Here is a 24,203-nt window from a genome sequence, read left to right as displayed (position 1 = left end):
TCTTCCGGGCGGGGGTCAGGGCCCCAGCGTGCTGGCTCTGCGAGGCCCGCGGGACCAAGCCAGAAAGCAAGGCCTCCCGTCCACTCGCTGAGCGCTCCTCCACCCCTTTAGGGTCAAGGTCGCGTAGCACCCCTCCCAACCGCGCAAGCGCACTGAGCCTCAGCGGCCCCCCGCGGCCCGCCCCCTTCCCGCCGCGCAGGCGCACTGATCCGCGCGCCGGGAGGCGGGACCGCGAGCGGCGCGGGGCGGGCCCCTGTTCCGCACTGGCCCGTCCGCCGCCCCGCCCACCGCCGGAGCGCGGCCCTTCCGGGCGGAGGCGCCTGGCCGGGGTCCGAGGTGCTGCGCGTCCGGCAGACGAGGACGACGACTGACTGGCGGGGTCGCAGCCGCCATGGCGTCCGGCAGGGTCCGCGGGCCGACTCCGCGCTGGGGACTGGCCCTCGGCGGCGCCGCGCTGTTCCTGCTGCTCCTCCCGGCGGCCGCCGCGCAGGGTGAGGGCAGCCGGCGGGCTCGGGGGCGGGGGGGCCGGGGGTGCGGGGCGGCGGGGTGCGGTGTCGGGGTCAAGGGGTGCGGAAGGCCGGGGGTCGCAGCCGCTCTGGGTCGCTGCTCTGGGCTCGCGCGGTCTGCGGCCGGGGGGCCACCCGAGTGTCGGTCCGCAGCCTGGGGCGGCGGGGCTCGGGGACGGCGGTGGGCCGGCCCTTTGTCCTGGCTCAGCATGCGGGGTGGTCCGGGACCGCGGCGTCGGCCTGGCCGAGCGCAGCGGCGCCACGACCCTCGGAAAGAGCCGTCTCGGGTGTGGACTCGGGGTCGAAAGCAGAGCTGGGAAGCTCGCTTGTCCCACAGCGGGTCGGCGGCCGGAGTCCAGGGGCCGGGCCCTTGTGCAGGCGCGGCTGGTGTGTTGGGGGCCCTGCTCGCTTCGGGGAGGCCTGTATGCCGCCCCTACACCCGCCACCGTGCGGAGTAAGCCCCTCCGAGGAGCTCCAGGGATAGCGGCCGGTGCTTGGGCTGAGCCCGCCCTGCCGCTGGTTCCTGGGCTCTGCAGGCCCGCGCTGCGTGGGCAGGTGGGCGGCCTTGCTAGGCGATCCCGCCTGTCCTCAGTAACTACCTGTGCCAGGTGCCGGGCCCACGGTGGTGACCGGCAAGTGGAGGCGACGAGTTCCTGGGGGGCCTGACCAGGAAACGGCAGATGAGAGTCAGGGGGTGGTGGTGAGGGGAGTGCATGACCTAAGGGCCCAGCAGTTCCAGAAGCGCTGGTGCTGGAGGGTGGCTTCCTGTAGGTGGTCTGCAGGCCGCTGGGGATCTTGGGAGCGTTTGATCTGGCTGCTGTGTGTGGCATCCCCGCGTGGTCGCTAGTGTGGGGAATCGAGCCTTGGGCCGGTGGCCTAACCGACCTGGGTCAGCCTGAGGGGCCGGGGCTTTTCTCAGCGCCAGTTAGCTGCGGCTCCGGTACCTTCTGTTTAGCACAGCAAAGCGCCTTTCCTCTCTGTGACCTCGTGGGGTGTCGGTTCCAGGGCAGGACTACTTGAGTTTTTTCTCATCGCCTCCTAAGCGTACTTGTGTGTACGTTTGTGATACTGTTCGTTAATGCAGAGTCGAGTGACACAGAATAGGGAACTTCCGGCCCAGGTGGCGCGTTCAGCACAAGTGTGGTGCGAGTGCTTTTTACCAAACTGGGTGGCTGAGAGCCAAGCGTCCTCAGTCGCCCGAGAACCTCTCCTTGGTGGCCGCCGGGTGTGTATTGTTGAAGTGGGTGTGTCAGGAAGCGCCCCAGGTGTGTTTGACTGCCAGCTTTTCACCCTGCCCTCGCCCTGGACTTAAGGGCAGAGACTCCTGTGGGTTGCGTGGGCATGTCCTGTGACAGTTTGGGAGTGAAACTGGACTCTAATCCTAGTATTTCAGGAGAAAAGCGGCTCTTCTTCTAGCCACACGGAGCCCGGGCTTGCTGTGAGACTTTACCACTTGTCATGCTGTAGGAATGTGACTACGCTATTTAAGAGACTTTGTTTTCCTCGCAAGGATGCTGTGTGTATTAGGAAAAATCACTCTAGAGAAACAGAACCAACAGGATATACGTAGCTATAGAGAAAGAGTCATTATGAGGGACTGGATCACGTGACCGAGGGGCGGAGGAGCCCCATGAGCTGCCGTCTGCTTTCCGGGAGAGCTGGCGTGTAGCGCAGGCCACACCTCAAGGCCAGGCAGTGGGGAGCCCGGGGGATACGGCCCAGTCTACGCCTGAAGGCCCAAGGGCAGGGGGAGGTGGACGTCTCAGCTCTCACACAAAGAGCAGACTCCTCCTTCCTTGCCTTTCTGTTCTGTTCGGGCCCTCAGTTGGTTAGGTGATGCCCACCCACCTTGGAGAGGGCCAGGTGCTTTCACCCGTCCACCAACTCATGCTCGTCTCTTCTGGAAACACCCTCACGGCCACTACCAGAAAGAGTGTTTTGGGAATTCCCTGGCAGTCTAGTGGTTAGGACTCTGCGCTTCCATTGCCGGGGGCTCGGGTTCCACCCCTGGTTGGGGAACTAAGATCCTGCATGCTGCACGGCAGGGCCACAAAAAAGGAAAAGAAAAAAAAAAATCTTAAAAAAAGAAGGAAACAAACAAAGTGTTTTACCAGCTCTCTGGGTGTCCCTTAGCCCAGCCAGTCTGACAGATAAAATTAACCATCACAGAGCATCATACCGGTCCAAACCCAGCCACGTCTAACGTCTGTCTTTACTGTGCACTTGGGTGGTGGGGAGACGTTAGGAACCGACAAGGTGTTGAAGATCTTCAGAGGGAAGTTCATTGAATTAAAGAAGTTTCATGGGCTTTGGACCCCGCTTTAATTGGGTGTGGGGTCAGACTCCACCCCAGAGTTTCACCTTTACATCTAGAGGGAAGGCAGCCCCTAAAGGGACCTCAGTCTTGTCCTAAACAGAGGGGTCCGGAGGAGCTGGTGGTGGCCGGGGTAGCTGGGGGCGGGGGCTTCTTACAGCGGTCTTGCTGCAGAGAACGGGGGCTTCCAGGCAGGTTGCGGGGCATGGGGTGTGTGCACGGGTCCGAGCCTTTGCCCTCTGCCCTCCTCACTCCCCCTTTTCTGCTGAGGCGGTGGGACAGCCAGGACTTTTTGTCTAGGTGAACTTTCTGCCTCGTTTCTCACGTGAAATTGACCGCGCGGGCACCCTGTGCCCTGTCACCATGCGGCATGGCCATAGTGCCCGGTTCTGGGGCTTTTCCACTGCTGAGGGCGCTGCCGAACGCAGGCAGCCCTCTGGCCTGTTGTGTTCCACAGTAAATATACTGACTCACTTCCTTGTTTCTTTACAACATCCCTCTTTACACACACTAGTGTGTCCTTTTGTGCTTAAGCAGTTTAGGAAGGAACTCAAATGTATCACGGGTTAGTGTGTCCGGAGAACCTTTTTTGTTTTAACTTAGTTTCCCAAGAGCATGAGACTTAAGGTTCTCTAGTCATTGGTAAGGGGAGTCCAAGCTGAAGAGTCCCGGCCACGGGCCTTCCAAAGTCAGGACAGTGACGTTCAGCGTTAGACCTCGGAAACTCAGGCCAGATGTTTACATGTCTCTGGCTTTCAGCACAAAGTTTTCTGTTTCCGGGATGAGATAAGATGCAGTGAGTGACTGCTGACGCCCAGTCTCTGAAGCAGCTGCAAATGGTTAACGTATTTCCCTGTCTTACTACAAAAAACACCCTGGTGTTTTCAAGGGCGAGGAGGGAACTACCTTGTCTCGGCTCTGAACTGACTTTGGGAGGGCTGTTGAACCTTGGCGTTGCCGGGAGCAGGAGAAGGGCGAGGCTGTCTCCTTGGCCCTTCCCCTCCCAGGCCTCTCTGTTGACTCATCTGGCCCGTGACCCAGAGACCCCAGGGTGGACCGGTTTATGGTGTGTATCTTGGAGCCGATGTCGGTTAGGTTAGTTCACGCAAGACCAGTTACCACACAGACTTTTAAATTGGAGAGGGCTGAGAAGAAGTTCCCATGCTGTAGCACCTGCTGCCCGGGGCCTCTCTCACGGTGCTTCAGAAGGACTCGAGAGTGGGTGTGGTAGGCGCCGTGCGGTCCCCGCCACACCTCCCTGCCCGGCGCTTTAGAGAAACAGTTGAAGGAGTAAATGGTCCAGTGAACTCCTGAGTCCTTTCTGCTCTTCCAGCCTTCGCCATATTTGCTTTGCTGCTCCTTGTCTGTGTCTGCGTGCTTCTGTTTCTTTTGGCCGTGCCTGGCGGCCTGTGGGATCTTCCTTCCCTGACCAGGGATTGAACCCGGGCCACTGCAGTGAAAGCGCTGAGTCTTAACCAGTGGACCACCAGGGAAGTCGCTGCCTGTTACTCTTGTCACCAAACCGTTTGAGAGCAAGTTGTGATGTGGCCATTTACCCTAAATTCACCAGGGTGCATCTCCTAAGAAGGGCATAGCCGGAACGTGACGGTCAAGTCTGCACAGTGACCATTGGTACGATCCCGGACCCTTGATTTAACACACGACTGTGCACACAGATCACCAGTTACCTCAGTAGCGTCCTCGGTCCTCTGACCCCGGCTGGCGTGTTGCTTTTGGGTGTCATGTCTCTCAGCCTCTGTTCCCCTGGAGTAGCTCCTCAGCCTGTCCTTGTGCTCAGAGGCCCTTTGTGGTCCTGCCTGGTTTCCTCTGATTTGATTCGGGTGCATCTCGGGGGGATTCAGCCACTGGGTGACTGTCCTTCCTGCACCCCTCAGAGGCACCTGCTGTCACTTTGTGCCGTTCTTGTCACAGGTTGTCTTGGTGATATCTCCGATCATTTTTCAGGTGCCATTTTCCATTCACAGGTATAATTAAGCCGGGGCGGGGGGTGCTCTGACAGCGTACGTAACACCTTGTTCCTCCGCAAACGGCGCAGTGGTCTTGGTGTCCCTGTTTACTGGGACGGAGACTCTTGGCTAGCTGTCCTTCCCTGTGTTTATTCTGTGTCCGTGTGAAATCATGGGCGTTCAGGAGGTGAGAGTCCATTACTGTCATTCACTCTGACGTTAAGTTGTGCCACTTTGGCAAGGAGGACCCCCTCCACGCTGGCTTCTGGGTCCTTGTGCCACTTTCTGGCTTTGCAAGCTGTCCAAGGCCGGTGTTGTCCTTTCTCTGCCCCGGTTGTGGCGTTATTGTTCTGCCCGTTTCCTTTTAGTGGGGACAGTGGCTGGAGACCAAAGACCTGGCAACATGTGTGCCGTCCTCTCTCAGCCCCTTGGTGGACAGAACTGCGAATCCGGCTTGTGAGTGAGGCCGTTCCCTCCTGCTGGTCCACAGGGCCCCGGGGCCCCTCTCGGCAGTCCTCTGAGAATGGAGGTATTTCAGGGGCCGCTTCTGGCTCCAGCTTCCTGGGGCTGAGGGAGTAACGCAGTTGAGGGTCGGCTGAACGCGAGCCCAGCAGCAGGCCGCTGGAGGCTCTGCGGAGGGTGCTGCTTCATGGGGACTGCGCAGAACGGCGTGTTGTCACAGAAGGGGCTTTCGTTTCAGATAAAAGAGGATTTTGGTTTTTAAGAATGGAGCGTGGAAGGCTGTTGAATAGACGAACTCTCCAGCTATTTCACAGCAGCAGTTACTGCGTGAGTCCTGCTTAGCAAACGACTTAAAGCTAAAGCTCTTTGCCCTGCATTTTATTAGGAAAACCTTGGAAAGTAGAGGGAAGTTGGGAGACCTGGGCAGTGAGCGGCCCTCCGCCCACCACCAGGTCTGTCGCATTTTGAAGTTACAGCCACGCACGCCCCCACCTCCTCCTCGTGCACCTCATCACTAAGAGCTCAGCGTTCACCTCCTTCTTTTGAGATCAAGTTTACATACAGTGAAGTGCAGGAATCCTACGTGTGCCATCCAGTGAGTTACACCTGTGAGACCCTGACCTCCTGCAAGCCTCAGAACAGGCCTCTCCAGGAGCTTGGGGCCCCAGCCAGCCCATCCTTCCCCCCCACCCGGCCCCCGAGGAGGAGTCTCACCCGTCCCCGAGCCCTGCGCCGCGGGCCTTTGCGGGAGGCTTCCCCCAACGCACGTGATTTGTAGAGTCATCGTGTGTGACGTAGACTTCTTTTTAGGGCTGAAGAGTGTCCCACTGTAGGACTGGACCAGTTTAGTTTCCCTGTCCATCCTCCAACAACCTCTGTCCCCTTGCCCCTTGGGTACAGCGTGTTAGGAGGAGGTGGTCCCGGGGAGGGTCGGGTCCTCCATCCAGGCAAGAGGAGCAGGCCGCGCAGAGGCCCTGGCCAGGGAGCCACCTGGAAGCTCTCAGGACCAGTGGGGAGGCCGAGGGGCATGCGGGGCGCCTGGACATCTGGGCCATTTTCAGCTCTCAGCTGTTCTATACATAAAGTTGCCATCAGCCCCCTGTGCATGTCTCCCTGTGCATGTGTCCCTGTGCACGTGTGTTCTGGTTTGTCTTGGGTACGAGACTGAGAGTGGAATTGCCAAGTCTCGGAGGAGCACGTGTTTGTTTTTGAGCCGCTGAGCCCGCCCGCCCCGTCCTCACCACCATTAGCATTGTCAGTCTTTGTAATGCAGCCGTTCTGGTGGGTGTGAAGTGGGGCCTGACTGCGATTCTCACGTGCCTTTCCTGGTGGCTGATGGGATGTGCTCAGGCCTCTTCCAAGTGTGTGCGTGTCTTGAGGGGCGGCGTGGAGTGAAGAGCGGCTGCTTGATGGTGGACTGGAATCCTTTATTCGTACACCACCTCTTCGCTTCTGCTTAGCTTGCGTTCCAGAGCTGTCAGCTGCTCGGGGTTTGAGCCTTTCCCGTAGCACCTGTGCGGTGAAGAGTGCCTGGGGGTGCAGGGGGTGCTCCGCAGGGTTGGGACCAGCGAGGGGGCCACGGCCTGGCTTGAGTCTGGCCTGGCATCGCTGTGGCCTCTGGTTGCAGGGTGTCTGCTGACTAGACAGTCAGTGGTGTGTGACCATGCAGGTGAGACGCAGGCGTTGGCCTTGCTGGGCGGCGCCGTCTTCTCTCCCGGGAGACCCCTGGGGTCAGGACCACACGTGTGCTGCTTGTGTGTCCTCCCAGGGCCCTGCCTGTAGAGGCCCAGTCTGCGTGCCTGAAGGCTTGGCGCGGGGGGGGCCGCCTTTTCCGGGCTCTGAGCGTCACTTGCCCACCCTCCCCGCGTGGCCGCCGCCGCAGGATTCTCAGTGATGTTTGTTCTTTGCCCTGCAGGTTGTTCTCAGAACACAAACAGAACCTGTGAAGAGTGCCTGAAGAATGTCTCTGTAAGTAGCACAGGGTCAGCATGTGATCCAGAAGCAGACCCGCTGCCTCTGGCTCCAGGGCTGCTTGTGTGTGTTCCGGGCTCTGTGGTCTGGGGTTTGTGGAGGTATTTTTCATGACGGCTCTTAGCAGCCTTTCTCAGGCATATTAAAGCGTCTGGTGAAAGCTGCACACGCCACTTGAGTGCTGTTCACGTGCTCCTTCCACTCCTGAAATAAAGCACGTACGTTTCACACAGCCCGGAACTTGTGTGAGCCCCTGGTGCCCGCAGGCCTGAGCAGAGGTGCCCGGCGGCAGGGTGGGGGCCAGGGAGGCGGGAGCACGTTTAGCCCCTCGTCAGCGACTGTTGACCTGTGCCCAGGGCTTTCCCACGGGGCTCACTCCACCTTGGAGGCCTCTTGTCTTACAGACGGACCCTGAGATGCGGCAGGTGTGCTCGGAGCCCTCCCGGCCCCCGCCGGGCTCTCGCAGTGCTGAGGGGGCCTCGAGCTGGAGTGCCCGTGCTCGCCCTCCTTGTGTGGGGTTCGGGGGTGCCCAGACCACAGCAGGGTGCACACCTCCTCTGAAGGCCTGACCCCCGCTCTGAACCCAGACAGGTGAGGTCAGAAGTGCAGATGAAAGCCAGGGCAGAGCCCGCTGCGTGCGAATCCTTAATGCACACGGGCTTCCGGAAGGATCTGCCGGCACCCCTGCGTTGCTCACCACGTGCGTGTGCCTCATTAATCTAACAACGAGTGACAAACAGCCACGACACCAGGACAAAGAGAACTTACCCTCCCAGTGAGCTCGTGGCTTTCGGTGAAGCTGCCACGCAAAAATGGAAAATCAGCTGTTTCAAACTTGAGCTGTTTGAAAATGGTGGACTTCCCAGAAGTCGTTAAGCCAGGAAAGAACCGCTGAAACGGAAGTTACTCTGAAACGGCCGAAACGAAGAGGGCCTCCCTGCTGTCTGTCATTTTGAGCACAAGACACCAAAGTGGACACTGTGTCAGTGGCCCTGGGACCCCAGGTTTCACTAAAACATTTCTCTGTAACAGATTTTCACCCTAACTTGGGACCAAAACATACCGTGACTTTCCATCCTGTTAAAACTTCAAAGAAAAAAAACTTAGTAAAATCTTTACCTTCAAGCTTGAAAACATCCTGAACGTCCTGACCTGGGCGGGTTGTTAGGTTGACCCAAACCTCACATCTGTGCCAGTGCCTGCCCGGCTCTGGGCCCCTCGGCTGGTGTGCTGGCCAGGTCTCTGCCGTGCATTCCAGGGACTCGGGCACACCTGCCAGGTTTTCTCCAGCTCTGCGGTTCTGGACGGATGCCCTTGTGCTCTAGTAGAATCATCTTTAAGACAGCCAGCAATAAGACAGACCGCTTGGTTCAGTCCTAGAGATCAAATTAGCATCTTTACAGGGTGATAACCGTGGGCGGACACCACTCCAGCCATGCCTGGCTCGCTCCCTCCTGCAGGCGGCTGACGCCTGGATGCTCTGGGTGTTAGAAGGGAGGGCAGCATCCGGGCGAGGGGAGCAGGCCACGCAGAGGCCCCGGGCGGGGACCAGCAAGGGGGCCGAGGGGGGACAGCAGTGTGGCCAGTGGGGCTGGCCCTTCAGCATTTACGCGTCTGATGCCCTGTCATTGCCTCTTGCAGTGTCTTTGGTGCAACACTGACAAGGCGTGCTTGGACTACCCGGTGACCAAAATCCTGCCGCCCAGCTCTCTCTGCAAGCTGAGCTCTGCGCGCTGGGGCGTGTGCTGGGGTAAGTCGCTGTTCTCATTGGCTTCTTGCAAAACCAGTGCCGTTTTGAAAATTCTGGTTGTGCTCAGTTAATGTAAGCTGCCAGGAGTGGGGAGGTGGGGGAGGCCGGTGAGAGCGGTGGCGTCTGGGAAAGTGGCCGGTCCGGGTCTGGAGGCTGGCCTGAAGGCCACGGCCTTGGCTGTGCTCTGCAGGCATCTCCCCACGTCCCGGGGCCACGCGGGTGGCGTGTCAGCACCTGTCTCAGTGTCGTACCCTAACCCATACCCTAACACATACCCTAACCCTAATCCGTTGTCGTACCCTAACCTGCACCCTAAACCGTACCCATTCCCTAACCCTAACCCTAACCCTTACTGGAAGCCTTACCCTAGCCCGTACCCTAATCCTAACCCATACACTAACACTAACCCGTACTCTAACACGTACGCTAACCCTAAGCCGTTGTCGTACACTAACCGGTACCTAAACTGTCCCCGTCCCCTAACCCTAACTCTAACCCTAACCCGAAGCCTTACCCTAACCCATCCCCTAATCCTAACCCGTACGCTAACACTAACCCATGCCCTCACACGTACGCTAACCCTAAACTGTTGTCGTACCATAACCTGTACCCTAAACCGTATCCGTTCCCTAACCCTAACCCTAACCCTAACCCTAACCCTGCCCCTGCTCTTTCTCCAAGGGAAGTGATCCCTAGGTGAGACCCAGGTTGTTTCCTAGGTGGCCTTTTAGGTTGGTTTGTGGTGTGTGTGGCCACGTGGAGCTCATTTTCATGAGTTGGGCTTATTAATCCTTCCCTTTATGGCTTCTGGTTTGGGGCCATCGGGAGGCCCCTGGCTACAGGTCATAGGAGCCAGTGCTCTTGCAGAGAATTGTGATGATCTGTTTCATCTGTCTTTTTTCGAATTGATTTCCATCTCAGAATCTGTCAGCCTCCGTCTGAAACGACTCACTTCTGACTTCACCAGCTGAAACCCAGGGAGCCCAGCAGGTTGTGTCTGTGGGAGTGTGTGTGTGGGTGCGTGTACGTGTGCAGGCACACCCCTCACGTCCCCCCAGCTGGCCGTTCCCTCTATCGCCCTCGCTCCAGAAAGGCTCCTTGGGCCACACGGCCGTCTGCTTCCATGTTGGCGGCCGCCTCCTCCGTGGAACCTTCCCTCCCCATCTGTTCCGCAGAGATGGCTCCCGCACCAGGGAACCAACCATCAGCATCTGGGACCTTAACTGTTAAAATGCTTTTAAACTGAAGCATGACTCTAACACAGTGCACACGTGAGCCCTCGCTCCCTCTCTCCGGGCCCTGGACTCCAGAGGACACACACACGTACACACGTGCAAGTACAGACACATGCGTGCACACATGCGTGTACACTTGTGCATATACAAATGCCCGTGTACTCAGCGAATTTTCACGTGAGTCTGCAGGTTATCGCCACTCAGCAACACACACAGACCACGTCCAGCGCTCGCCTATCCCTCAGGACACCGTGGGCGACCGCTGCGGTGCACTGGTGGACACCGGGCTGTGTGCGGGCTGCCGTGTGCTCCCGCGTGGGCTGGACACAGACACGCACCGCCCTGGGCGTGCGCTCAGGGGCACACTGCTGACTGGCACCCCTTTCACGTCTAGCCTTAGTCGGTGGGCCACACGGTTCTCAAGCGTGGCTGCCCCCGTTGATGCCGCTCCAGGCAGCATCAGGGCACACGGGCTCTCGGGGGGTGAGCAGGGGCGCTGGGGGCAGACTTTGTAGTAACAGGAGGGTGCGGTACCCCGGCTCCTGAGAGAAGGTGCGCTGGCCTCGTCGGGTTTATTCCTCGGGCCTGCAGGGAGCTGGGGCCTCGTCCCCGGGAGCCGAGCGGGTGGGGCCTTGCGGTCCACCCCGTCGGGGCAGCACCTCACACTACCTCAGCCCTGTGCCACAGGTGCTTTTATTCTTACAAGTAACTGTAGAATCATCTTAACCAGTTCTAGGCAAAATTGGGGTTGTGATTGTAACGACCTTAAATATATGCGTTCAGGGGACTTCCATGGTGGTTCAGTGGTTAAGACTCTGCACTTCTACTGCGGGGGACCTGGGTTCAGTCCCTGGTCGGGGAACTAAGATCCCACATGCTGCACAGCTCAGCCAAAAAACAAACAAAAACACACACACGTTCAGGTGGAGAACAGCAAGGTCTTTACCGTCTGAACCCTTGTCTGGGAACAGGTTCTCTCTCTGTTCAGGTCTAGTACGTCCTAGAGTAGATTTCCGGAAGTAAGCCCATAGTTCAGCTTCCCATCGTGGTGGAATTCCTGTTCTGTTTTATAACTGGGTTTAGCTGCTAATCAGGAAAGCTCTTGTGGGGCAGGTGTATTTTAGAGCCAGCGGTCTGACTGGTCTCATGGGTTTTTGTTTTTTCTTGGTTTCTTTTAAATTTTATTTTATTTATTTATTTTGGTGGCACTGGGTCTTAGTTGTGGCAGGCAGGCTCCTTAGTGGCGGCTCACTGGCTCCTTAGTTGTGGCTCGCAGGCTCCAGAGTTGTGGCATGCAGACTCTTAGCTGCAGCATGTGGGATCTAGTTCTCTGACCAGGAATCAAAACCACATCCCCTGCATTGGGAGGCGGATTCTCAACCACTGTGCCACCAGGAAAGCCCCTCGTCGGTTTTTAAAGTTGATTGTTCTCGGGGCTTCCCGGGTGGCACAGTGGTTGAGAATCCACCTGCCAACATAGGGGACACGGGTTCAATCCCTGGTCCGGCAAGATCCCACATGCAGCGGGGCAACTAATCCTGTGCACCACAACTACTGAGCCTGTGCACCACAACTACTGAAGCCCGTGCGCCTAGATCCCATGCTCCACAGTAAAGAGAAGCCACCACAATGAGAAGCCCGCACACCACAATGAAGAGTAGCCCCTGCTCGCCGCAAGTAGAGAAAGTCCACGTGTAGCGACGAAGACCCAACGCAGCCAAAAATAAATAAATAAAATAAATAAATTTATTTTAAAAAGTAAATAAAAATAAAGTTGATTGTTCTCGAGTTCTCTAGTCAAAAAGTTACGCCACCTGCTTGTGGCGGTCTCCCGTTACTACTGTATCTTGCAATTCTGGCACTTCCAGAACAGGTCAGAGGAGGAAAAACCACATGGTTCAAAGCTCAGAAGGCAGAGCGAGTGCTGTCACACTGGCAGCCTGAGGGGGGCTGGGGGCACCGGGGCACTGGTGTCTCCCTCCCCGACCCGAGGAAGAGCTCTCACCTTCCAGACCCCAGCCCACCCCACCTCCCCCCAACCAAGAGACCAGTGGCACCCGAGCTTACGAGCTCTGAGCTCTGTGCGGCAGGAGGCCGTCCTGTGATGGTCGCACTGCTGTCCAGGGCGGGGCGGGGTGGTGCTAACTGGAAGGTGTCAGCCTGTCCTGTGGTAGGCTCTGGCTTGAATGGAGTGGAAAAGTACCGACTGACTGGTTTTAATTTGTAAATCCTCAAGAGAAGTTGGAAAGAATTGCAACTTGTTCTGAGTGCGTTTGGTCTGGACAGGAAATCACAGTCACCGTTCTCCAGCCCCTGGGCGTTGGCCGGGGCCGCAGCTCCAGCTGGTGCCCTGCCCGGCGGGCAGGCGTGTGTCCTGTTGGCAGCAGATGGGAGGCTCTGGTCTTTGACTTAGATAATCACGGAAGCCGGTCGGGCTTAGCGTCTGATTGCGTGAGATTGAGTTTCAAGTGTTGTAGCAGCTGAGTGCACTGCGGAGCTTCTCTTTCTTCCTGGTTTTGTTAACTTTTCTCAGGTTGGAAACAGCCTTTCAGCATCAGGTGATGAGAAAAGCTACCTGTTGCTTCAGGTTGATGGAAATGGTGACTAAGTCACAGAAGCAGGCTGGAGGAAGGCGGGGGCGTCGTCGTCCGTCCGTTGTCCCCCCGCCGCAGGCCCCCGCCGCAGGCCCCCCCCGCGGCCCCCCCCCCCCCCCCCCCCCCCCCCCGCCTGCCGAGGAGGAGGCGTGGCCGCGAGCGGGGCCCTGACTGTGCGCCTTTGCATTGGCAGTGAACTTCGAGGCCCTGATCATTGCCCTGTCGGTGCTTGGGGGCGCCCTGCTCCTGGGCGTCGCCTGCTGCTGCTGCTTCTGCTGCTGCGGGAGGAGGCGGAGCCGGCGGCCGGACAAGAGCGAGGAGAGGGCTGCTCGGGAGCGAGAGGAGCGCCGGGTCCGCCAGGAGGAGCGGTGAGGCCCCGCGGCCCGGGGGCCGTTACTCGGTCCCAGCTTTCTCCACGTGGGAAAGTCAGGACCGTGTCGGGCGTCCGAGGGGGCTTCTCGGTGGTGGCGTGGAGGGTGGGAAGCCGCGTGGCAGGGACCTGGCCGGTGGCCACCAGCTGGGACTTTGGGGCAGGGCCGGCGAGGCCTCTGGAGGCCCGTCTGGTTCTGAGCCCACGGGGGCTCAGCAGGAGGAAGGCTTCTGCCTGGGGTCTCCTGTCTGTCCGAGGCATGTGCGCAGGGGGGCTGGGGGCTTGTCAGCCCACAGCGGCCGGGCCGAGGCTCCTGCGAGCTCCTAACCATCCTCAGAACCAAGCGTAAGGTCTTTGCTGATTGGCTTGTTTTCATACGGAAAAAATGTCTTCAGTCACAGTACGGGGTGTTGGAATTGCTTTCCTTGAAATGAAGGGGTCCGTGCTCAGCACCCTGCCTGTCCCGGTGGGAGCGTGGCTGTGGCCACATCAGAGCCGCCACCACCCGGCTCTGGCTCCCAGAGGCCACAATGGAGTGAAAGGCACAGCTGTTGGCATTACACTGTGGGGACTTCCCTGGCGGTCCAGTGGTTAGAGCTCTGCGCTTCCACTGCAGGGGCCCCGGCCACACACACACACACACACACACACACACACACACACACACGAAATGTACACTGTAATTTGCTGCTGAAAGGGATTTCTGTGTTTTCTAGGAGAGCAGAGATGAAGTCGAGACATGATGAGATCAGGAAGAAATACGGTGAGAATCGCCTGGCTCTGCATTTCCGTCGGCAGGAGCTGGCCTGGCCGTCTTGGCTGCGCCCAGCGCCCGGCGGGCTCTGCTATAGGGTGTGGGCTGCACTGGGAGCAGTGCCCGTAAGACGAGGCCCGCGCGCGCTCTGCCTCTGCCGGCCTTCCTGGCCCCTGCTTGCTGGTGAAGTGCTGTCGCCCTTTGCCGCCTTGTGGACTTGTTTGCCCTGCGGTGGGGTGAGTCCCTTACCTGCGGGGCTTTGCCCGCCTTCTCCCTTGTGCTGGAGTTGCTCCTGGCCCGCCTCCTGACCGAGTCAGCAGTAGCCACACTGAGGCCTTGGACCGCTTGTTTCCCGGGAGCTGTGTCCAGGCTCTGTTCTGGGCCTTTTTTTGGTGAGGTTTTCAGTGGGGGACTATGTTTTCGGTGTTTGACAGCACTGAACCTGCTTCTGTGTTTAGCTGGCTCTGTACTGATTTTCAAACCACCGATATCACTGGTGTTTTCTGCTCCCTGGCACTTGGTTTCCGACGAAATTTGGAAATCATGGAAAGCTTTTTGAAATCTGATTTTAACATTAATGTAAATAAAAGACGAGATGGTTGTGTGCTCGTGTGCGTGTACACACACACACACACACACACACAACGTAGCACAGGTCGTGATGGGATCCTGGACCTTTGCTCTGCTCGGCCTGCACGAGGCCTTTTCTGGAACAGTCACGGATTCCCTGTGTTCCTGTCTTGGAGCTGGTCAGTTGCCCTTTAATTGCACTGATAGAATTCTCTTGTGCCCTTTGTGTAAAGCCCTTTGAGTGGCCTGGACTTTGGAAGGAAGCCTCAGCTGTGGGGAACCTTCGAGCTGCTGGTGGGAGGGGGAGGGAGGTGCTTGGCCCTATGAACACCAAATGCACCGCAGACGAACCCGTCTCTTGACGTTAGAAGGCCTTTGGTTTCTTTATCACAAAGCAGTTTCTGTGTGTTTTCCCTCTAAACTAGAAATAGAGCCGGAGCTGGGCCTTAACAAGACTGCTAGTATTCGGTATTTGGCACGTGATAGTTTTTTACCCAAAACCAGCTGTGCGCTCCGCCCCACCCCCAGGCTGAGCGCTTCCCCCCGCAGGCTGAGCTCGCTCTGTTGCTCTGACAGAAGGGCGTTCTCCCCCCACCCTTAGCTTTCCCCCACTGTCCCCCACCCCCCAAACCCTGCGGTAAGGAGACTTGTTGCAGTGGCTCCGGAGAGTTGCGTGTGCAGCCCAGGTGTGTAAAGAGGGGGGCGGGTGCGTTTCCACGATGCAGAGAGAAACGCCGAGTCTCTGGGCGCTTAGCTCCTTCGCAGGTAAACTGACGGTCACCTTCTGTGTGTGGCCTTAATTCTGAAAATCAATCAGCATTTATAAGAATATCTAAAGTAAGGTGGTTTTGTTTTGTTTTCTTCTGTATAATTTAGTCAACCACTGAGGGAAGAAACGGTGGCTTTAAATTTCTTATTTCCCTTTGAGAGAATCAGCAAACAAGTCTATTTCTTAGGATGTGTTTCTTAGAAATACTGTTTCCAATAAATTCCACTTCAGTTTTCAAGTCACCTGTGGTGTGACGTTCACGAAAAGGTGAAGGGTAGTGTTTGAACCTGCCTATTAGCATACCCAGCTTCCTTTTGGCCGCAGTAAATCTTCATATAAGACACCGCGTGCTGCTTTCTGACCCTCGTTTCCTGTTGGCTGAGTGCATTTCTAATCAGGCCCGTTTTGTTTTCAGGTTTGTTTAGAGAAGAAAACCCATATGCTAGATTCGAGAACAACTGAGACGCACTTCGTGGCACGGCAAGCGGTCTCCACGCCTTTCCTCGGGCTGTGGGTCAGCAGGGACCCGCTGCCCCATCCGCCTCTGACCCTGGGGAGGGAAGCTGCCCTCCAGGCCCAGGCCTGGGAGCTTCTGTTCCCTCTTCTCTGATTTCTGTATTTAGTCACTTGAGACATTATGACTGTCAGGGCTTTTCTGTTGTTCATTTGGGGAGGAAACTGCACATCCCTGGCCTCTGCTCCGTCTGCGAGCCAGTGCAGACCATCTCCCTGCATCCGGGCCCGCGCAGCTCCACGCGCAGGAAGTGGGGCGTCTGCAGTCCGTCTTGGGGCCACCCCCCAGCCCCTGTCATTTCCCCAGAAAAGCACAGACGACGTGCCGTTGACATCAGGGTACAGGACGCAGTTGGACGAGGGTTTGCTTTCTGACCTTGACTATACCGAATAGCACTGAGTGGTAGTTAAACTCACCTTATGTCTTCTTTTCTTTTTTTAAGAATTCTTGGATTTTATTCTCCCACCTAAAAGATTCCACCAAAAAGCTTTACTGTCAAAGTTCAGGCCACTTATGGGATGACTTTTTAGTGTGTCTCTTTACTGGAACATCAAGATATTTTTCCAGTAAAAGTTGGAATTATAAAACCTCTCTGAAGGGCAGTAGTCGGTCAGGTGCTGGTGTGTGGCTGGCAGGGGGGCGTGTCTAAGAGGCTCCGCCTGCCGTTCCCGCCCCGCTGACCACAGGCCTCAGGCCCCAGGGGCAGAGTCTCCTGAATCAGACCTGCCCTGCCATCTGCGACGGTCACCTAGGGCTCTTGGGTGACCACAGGTCCGCCCCCGGCGAGCAGGGGCCTGCACTGGCCAGGCTCCACGGGGCCGCTGATGGAATCTCCGCGCACGACAGACGCTGGTGGCTGTCCTGCTTGGCCGACAACCTGAGCTCCGGCCTCTGCTCCTTTGTCTCGGCCGTGTTCTGGGAACTTCCTTCCATGGCCACACGTGGTGGTTCCTTTTCTTCCAGATCAAGACGCGTGACTGCAGTAAATGGTCTGAGCGCTTCCTGGCAGGGACAGCAGACCGTGGAGTCACCGTGAACAGCCTTTCTTAAATCTGAAAATAGTCCTAGTTGCCAAATTGCTTTGAATGTGAAAACCATTGAGCTTTGGGGAGGCGGGTGAACAAGCACGTGAAGTGAGTGAGTTCACGCGGACCCAGTGATCAAAGGACGTGTCATTAAACGGTTGCACGTGCCTTGTTAGCTACACAGATCTGTTTGATTTAACAGTCTTACCTTTAAGTTTCACAAACAACCTTTAACAAACTCTTTAGTCTTATTTCTCTGGTTTCTTGGGCATTTGATAGCAATGAAAGTATTATGAAACATTCCTAAGTATTTTATAACAGTTTGCAAATTTTTACTTTCTACTGTTTGTTCATAAAAGAAACTTTGTGATAGACTTCAGTGAACTTTGTATTAACACGGTAGCTCGTGTGGATGTAAAGTCACTCTCTGGACCTGAGGCTGCCGAGCTGAAAGCAGAGCCGGGTTGTGAGTGCGAGTCTGCGAGGCGTTAGAGCGGGCGCCGTCCTCCCACACGGCGCGGAGCCCGCCCGGGAGCGACACTGTAGTCATGGGCTTCTGAAATGGTACTAAGAGCAGCCAGAAACCGTAACCTCACGGAGACCGTAAGCCTGAGTGCCTTACTCTTTAACCAGTTTCCAATCAGCAGATTAATACACGCTTTTGTTGACAGTGCTTTGCGTTCCTTGTGTGTCATTTCTGGGCGGTGTGGACGTGACTGCTTGGGGAGTGAGGACCGTGGGACTGTCTGGGTAAAGACGGGCTTCTGCACCCATGGGTGTGAATGAGCAGCCCCCCTCCTAGCACCCCTGCAGCGCTGGGATCAGGTCCAGAGAGCTCCAGGGGAAGCAGCTGTACCTGTGAGCTCGGAGTCCCTGGCTCTCCTGTTTGAAGCAAGTGACCGGCAGCAGGCATCTCCCACCCTAAGGCCCAGGGGTGTTTTGAGCCCGAGCCACCCGTCTCCTCGCGGGGCCCTTCTCTGCGCCAAACTGCAGTGTTCTGGTTGGCTTGGCCTCACTGTGCGTTGGGCACGGGAGCTTGCCTTCAGTGACAGGGCTGCTGACGGTGACTGGAAGGGGGCGGCGGGCACTGCTGGCCCCTCTGGCCGCCCCCGGGAGGAGGTGCAACGATCCACGCCCAGGACCCGCCTTCTAGGGAAGGGAAACCGTGGTGGGAGCGAGGCCGGGTGGCTGCTTGGGGGAGCCGGCCCCTTTCCCAGGAGGGTCCAGGCGCCCCCTACCCAAGGGACGGACAGGTTGTGCCAGCCCGTGAGGAGCCTGCCTGCTCGGCGACTCTGACCCCGTGGTCCTGGGTTCCAGAGCGTGGTGGCCGAGGGTCCGGCCTCAGAGCCGGGCCAGCTCCCTCCCCTCCCCCTGCTCAGGCTACCCCAGGCCCTGGTGACCCCGACTCCACGTTCCCGCCCCTCTCCCCTCCCCGAGGGGGGCACCAGGGTCATGTGTCCTGAGCTGGGGCCGCTTCCTCCCCCACCCTGGCCCACGCCGGTCCTAATTGAGCATCTGGGCTGCACCAGGCCCACCTCCTCCAGGGATGTCGGAGTGCGCTGCGGGTGACCGCACCAGAAGGTCGCCCGGCCGAGGTCAGCATGGAGGCGCTCTGCTCTCCCAGCCCGCGCAGGCACCCGCCGGCTGGCGACCTCGGCCGGCGGGGTCGGGAGAAGAAAGCAAAGCCTGGGTGCCAGGATCTGCGACCCCAGGGCCCTGGCTGTGACCCCCAGCCGCTCTTCAGGACCCGTGCTCTGTAACAGCCACAGAGGGGGTTCAGTGGGCCGTGGGGTATCTGCTCAGGTCACCATGACAAGCACCGCAGACTCGGGGCTTAAACAACAGACATGTATCGACCGTCTCACAGTTTGGAGGCTGGGAGTCCAAGGCCCAGGGGTCGCAGGGCTGTCCCTCCCGAGGCCTCTCTCCTGGGCATGTGGACAGCCGTCCCCTCCCCGTGTTCCCGCGTGCTCATCCCGTGTGTGTCTGTGTCCTCGTCTCTCCTCGTAAGGACCCGGTCAGGTTGGATTAGGACCCACCCAGCGACCTCGTGTTAACTTCAGTAACTCATTAAAGGTCCTCTCTCCAGATTCTGCACATTCTGAGGTGCTGGGACTAGGGCCCTGGCTTGTGAACTTGGGGGGACACAGTCCAGCTAGTCACAGGCCGGAAGCCTTGCGATTGAGCTTCGGGGGTCCCTGACCTGCAGCACTCCCTCTGGGCCACCTCCCGCAGCAGGGGGTGGGGCTCCGCGGGGCCTTTCTACGGCATGGCCTCCACTCCGGCCCCGAGCACAAGTGGGGAGACTCCATAGGGCGCTAAGTGTGCGTGTCCCCGCTACGCGTTCTGGGCCTCTGGTTCCCACGGGCCCCCGGTGAGCTAGACTCGGGGTGAGACCCATTCTCATCCGGCCTCCACAAGCCCACTCTGGCCAGTGGACCTCAGTGGCTGACCGGGCCTCTTCAAAGCTGGTGTGTAGTAACCCCTGAGGGTCAGGGGCTTTCCTTTGCTCCAGGACACAGTGACCCTTGAAAACGGTCATCGGTCCCTCTGAGGAAGCCCTGAGCGCCACTTGCTGGTCTCACCTGGGGCTGAACTGCAGGGTCCTTCCTCACCAGTCCTGGCAGCTGCTGGGAAGAGCCGGGCATCCCCGTTACGGTGACGGGCTGGGGCTTGACCAGAAGACCTAGAGTTATCCTGCCTGCTAGTGTAGCAGCTGTGCATCGGTTTCATTCCCAGGGTCCCTGCCATCGGTTCAAAAAATTCTGATTCCTCTCCTTCCATGATCATTTGCTCTGCGTCTGTCTCTAGTGTTAAGCACTGACATCTGGTACCACCACGCCGGGACCCCTCATCCCCAGGGAGATCGGGTGACCCTGCTCCATGGCAGCCTCCCCGGTCCGCAGAGGACAGCCACGGGGGCACTTTGCCCGTGCATTTCTCCATGACTCTATGCAGGGAGTGTCCTGAGCTCAGCTGGAGGGGAGGTGCGCAGGCTCACGTAATAGGCCCACCAACACCCCCGTTTCTGGGAGCCCAGGCCTTTCCTCCGCAGCAGCGGGCCTGCGCCTCGGCTGTTCACTGCGCTCGCCAGTGCCAGGCCACACTCCCAGCCACACTCATCTCATGGGTCTCATTTCACAGGTGGTTTTTTCCCCAACATCTCCAAGTGATTCTAGTGCACAGCCAGGGCTGAGAATCACTGCCCTCGAGGCTCGCTCCTCGTGATGTGGCCCGAGTTTTAGTGGACGGGCATCAGCTGGGAGCTCAGTAGGCCTGCAGAATGTCAGTCCCTACCCAGGACCTGCTGAGTCAGAATTCCCTGACGATTTGTCTACCGTGTCCCATCTGAGCAGCACCACTGTCCACCAGGGGTTCTCAAGCTTGAGCTGCGTCGGAACCCCCTGGAAGGCTCATAAAACCCAGGTGGCGGGGCCCCACCCCCGAAATTGTGAGCCAGTGGGTCTGGGAGGGGCCCCAGAGTGTGCACTTGTAACATGTTTCCAGCAGATGTGGATGGTGCTGGTCTAGGGACGTCAGGAAGGTTGCTCTAGAACGCCAGGGACATTCGTTATTCTAAGCGGTCGGATGCCGGTGGTGCCCACGTTTCCATTAGCCAGACTGGTGACGCCATCCCCGCCTCCTGGGGCGGCTCTCACGGAGGCACCTTCAGCCCAGTCAGGCTTGTGCATCATCTCCCTGGCCTGGCAGGTGTGAGCTCTGTTTCTACGATGTTCCCAGACCCTGCCAATATAGCTGGTGAGGACCCACAACCTTCAGGTAGATGTGTGGACCTCTGACCCTTCTTTGGGGCCCGGAGGAGGTCAGCGGAGGGGCCCCGCCTGCCTAGGGGAGGGGCCGGTGGGGTCGTGTGACTGGGGCTGCCTGAGGGCCAGGCAGGGAGGGAAGAGGGATAAAATGAAGGACCCCCGACACTCTCTGGATCACAGGACCCCTTTTCCCGGTTTCTGTGGCCAGAGGGATGGGTTTTCTCCTGAGGTGTGGGGTGCCTGGCCTACGGCCACAGTGCAGCTCCAGGATCGGGGTCTCTTCAGGACAGGATCCGGTGAGTAAAAAACACAAGACCAGCCAACCAAACCAACCAACCAAAACCTGGGTTCACTCGCATGCTTTGGCTCACAGGGTCTCCTTTCCTCTGGCCAGAGAGAGAGGCTTTCTCTTGGAGGTTTTGACACCTGCACTGGTATGTAATCCCACACTGGGGTCGACCTCTGGTCGAAGCTGGCCGATGAAAGAGGAGGAACACTTGGAAAGTCACCCCGTCAGGTCTTTTAAGTTTGGGGTCTGCTCTCTAAGCTGCCTGCTATGACTGCCCTTTCAGAGGCCTTGGAGGGTTGTGTCCTGTCCACACCAGAAGTCTCTCCTTGGCTTCTGAAGGCTGGTTCGCTGAGTATAGAGACCTGAGCTTCGTGTGTGTAGAGGAAGCACGTCTTTGTCCTCATCGTCTTCAGCTTGCATCGTTTCTGCACCACGTGTTCTGTGATTCTGATCCTTGTTCCTGCGCATGTACTGTGTCTTTTTTTCCCCTCTACCTTCAAGGTGTTTTCCTTGTCTTTGGTTTTCATCACTTGAATATGATGTGTCTTGTTGTGCCTTTTGTATATTTATTATATATATTATTAAATGTATATCTTTAAATCCTTCTGAATTTGGATCTGTGCTATGGTTTCTTTATTTTTAGAAAATTTGTAGCCATTATTGTTTCCAACATTTCTCCTGCCCACTCTCTCCTCTCCTCCTGTGACTCCAATTACACATGTGTTAGACCAGTGGAAATTATTCCAGGGCTTCCATTTGCTCTGCTCTGTTGGCAGGTTGGGGTCCACCTTTCCTCTTTGTTTAGTCTGGGTAATTTCCACGGTCTTATCTTGAAGCTCATGATTCTCTCCTCATCTGTGCTGAGTCTACTCGTGAGCCTGTTGAAGGCATTCTTCATCTCCGTTACCCCGTTTTTACTTCCAGCGTTTCCACTGGCCTCTTCCTCAGAGTCTCCATCTCGGTGCTGAAAGTCTCCCCGCCCTTTTCTTCATGTTATCTTTCCCACTAGAGCCTTAACGTAAATCCTGTCAGACAATCCCAGCACTTGAGTCACATCTGAGTCTGGTTCTGTTGATTTTCATGTCTTGATTGTGGGGGGGTTTGTCCTTCTTTTTTGTGTCTTGTAATTACTTACTGAAAGCCAGATATCGTCTAAGGACAGTGAAATGATACATTTAAAGGCTTTAAGCTCAGATTTCTTTCTTTTTTTTTCGAATTTTTAATTTATTTTTGGCTGGGTTGGGTCTTCGTTGCTGCACGCGGGCTTCTCATTGCGGTGGCTTCTCTTGCTGCAGAGCACAGGCTCTTGGCAGGCGGGCTTCAGTAGTTGCAGCAAGTGGGCTCAGTAGCTCTGAGGCATGTGGGATCTCCCCAGACCAGGGATCAAACCCATGTCCCCTGCATTGGCAGGTGGATTCTTAACCTCTGCACCACCAGGGAAGTCCCTAAGGTCAGATTTCTATACTCAGAAAACCTTCAAAAATGGAGAGAGTTCTGGTGTGGACAAGACAAAGCAAGCAACTGTCTGAGACTCTGAAAGCTTAATAATAGCAGGCAGATTAGGGAGAGGACCCAAAACTTAAAAGACAAGGAAGCCGAAATCCCAGCTTTCTGATAGGTTTAGGAAAAGCGATTTTGAGGTTGTCCAGCTTTTCTTGTCTTTAGACGGCGGTAATGAGCATTCCAGCTTTCTACATCCTAGGCAGAACTCTCCCTCTGTATGATTTTGCTTCTTACAATTTAATGCGGTTTTCTTAAAGACCTAATATGTGCTCAAACTTTGTAAATATTCCACAGGTGATTAAAAATATTACATAAGTTTTTCATTGGTTTCCAAATTCTTTCTCTCTGTGCGTTTTCATGAGCTTATTATGTTATGCAGATCTTCTATATGCTTACTGAGTGTTTGCCATTGTGACACCTTTCAGAAAGAAGAGGGAACCTCACCCAAAATTTGGTCCAGTTGTCAAGACTGGTGACAACACATGCACGCGCGCGCGCACACCCCAAGAGGGTATGGAAATGTTCACCCCTCACATAAGGCGGCTTTCTAGGGAGAGCAGTGCAGGCCTCCCAAGCTGGCCTGAAAGTGGCTTGAGAGCCAGGAAAGGAGATGCACTTGGGGCTTCTGTTGTGCGAGGGCGGGGCCCTGGTGAGGGTTTCTGCATGGGCAGGTGCTTGAGTGGTTTGAATTTCCCACCGATACCAAAGGAGGCAGCGCCTAGTGTTTGTCTGCGTGCTAAGATGTGGGGAAGAAAGAAAAGAGGCAGGGATGAGGCTTTAAAGATGTCAGCTGTTAAACATCAAAAAAACAGAGTGAGACCCTATTTGCATTTTTCTACCTGCCTCTTGGTGGCATGGACCCATTCCTAATGTAATATATCTCTCATTGTCCATTTAATGCTTTGCAGTTTGAAATGTATTTCATCTGATATGAAAACTGTTATAAGCTATAGCATTTTTGCCTTTTATTTTTACCCTTTCTCTACAGTAGAAGAAAACATAGTTGTATCTTTTTGACCCACGTAGGGAGCCACTGTCCTTAAATAGAACAATTTAATCCATACATATCTAGTATGATTGCTGGTCTTTACTTATTCTTTTTTTTTTTAAAGGCAAAGTCTTTTTTTTAAAATTTATTTATTTTTATTGATTGTTTTTTGGCTGCGTTGGGTCTTCGTTGCTGCGCATGGGCTTTCTCTAGTTGCGGCGAGCGGGGCTACTCTTCGTTGTGGTGCGCGGGCTTCTCATTGCGGTGGCTTCTCTTGTTGCGGAGCAAGGGCTCTAGGCTCGCAGGCTTCAGTAGTTGTGGCACACGGGCTCAGTAGTTGTGGCTCACAGGCTCTAGAGCACAGGCTCAGTAGTTGTGGTGCACGGGCTTAGTTGCTCCGTGGCATGTGGGATCTTCCCAGACCAGGGCTCGAACCCGTGTCCCTTGCATTGGCAGGAAGATTCTTAGCCACTGCACCACCAGGGAAGCCCTACTTATTCTTACTATCTTATTTTTTGTATGCTCTATTCTACTTTCTTGTTGTAGAGCTGGTATAATTTCCTTTGCTTGAATCCTTGCTCTGCTGCTTTTAGTAACCAGGTAAACTTGGATGTGAAACTTGTGCCTCAGCTTCCATATCTGTGAAATGGTACAATAATGGTACCTACCTCCTTCCATTAATGTGTATGAAGGTATGAGAGTGCAGGTCACATAAGTGCTACATAAATGTCTTCTGTTATTTCTATTGTTTCCTTTAATCTGTTTTTATGACGTTGTCAGATTGGTTGAGTTTTGTTGCTGCATTGTTCTTGCAGTGGTTTGAAAGCTATTTCTCCTATCCTTGGGACAATC

The 24,203-nt window shown here is 56.3% G+C and overlaps 1 protein-coding gene across 1 annotated transcript; it reads left to right on the top strand.

The window, feature by feature from the left end:
• Positions 1 to 285: 285 nt before the first annotated feature.
• On the top strand, positions 286 to 17,474 carry PTTG1IP (PTTG1 interacting protein). The gene is made up of 6 exons (XM_079922541.1): positions 286 to 491; positions 7,165 to 7,217; positions 8,862 to 8,970; positions 12,993 to 13,167; positions 13,886 to 13,932; positions 15,678 to 17,474. Exons 1-6 carry the CDS (start codon positions 392 to 394, stop codon positions 15,722 to 15,724), a joined length of 531 nt encoding a protein of 176 aa, XP_079778667.1. The 5' UTR covers positions 286 to 391; the 3' UTR covers positions 15,725 to 17,474.
• Positions 17,475 to 24,203: the final 6,729 nt, after the last annotated feature.

Source organism: Stenella coeruleoalba (genome assembly GCF_951394435.1).
Source record: "Stenella coeruleoalba genome assembly, chromosome: 5".
Classification (NCBI taxonomy): Eukaryota; Metazoa; Chordata; class Mammalia; order Artiodactyla; family Delphinidae; genus Stenella; species Stenella coeruleoalba.
The sequence above is the reverse complement of the archived record's forward strand: the minus strand, read 5'-3'. Positions and strand labels throughout refer to the sequence as shown.

Coding starts and splice junctions, on each gene's coding strand:
- PTTG1IP (XM_079922541.1), top strand. CDS start 392: ATGGCGTCCGGCAGGGTCCGCGGGCCGACTCCGCGCTGGGGACTGGCC. Junction 8,971..12,992: donor GCGCTGGGGCGTGTGCTGGG/GTAAGTCGCTGT, acceptor TTGCATTGGCAG/TGAACTTCGAGGCCCTGATC. Junction 13,168..13,885: donor CGGGTCCGCCAGGAGGAGCG/GTGAGGCCCCGC, acceptor TGTGTTTTCTAG/GAGAGCAGAGATGAAGTCGA.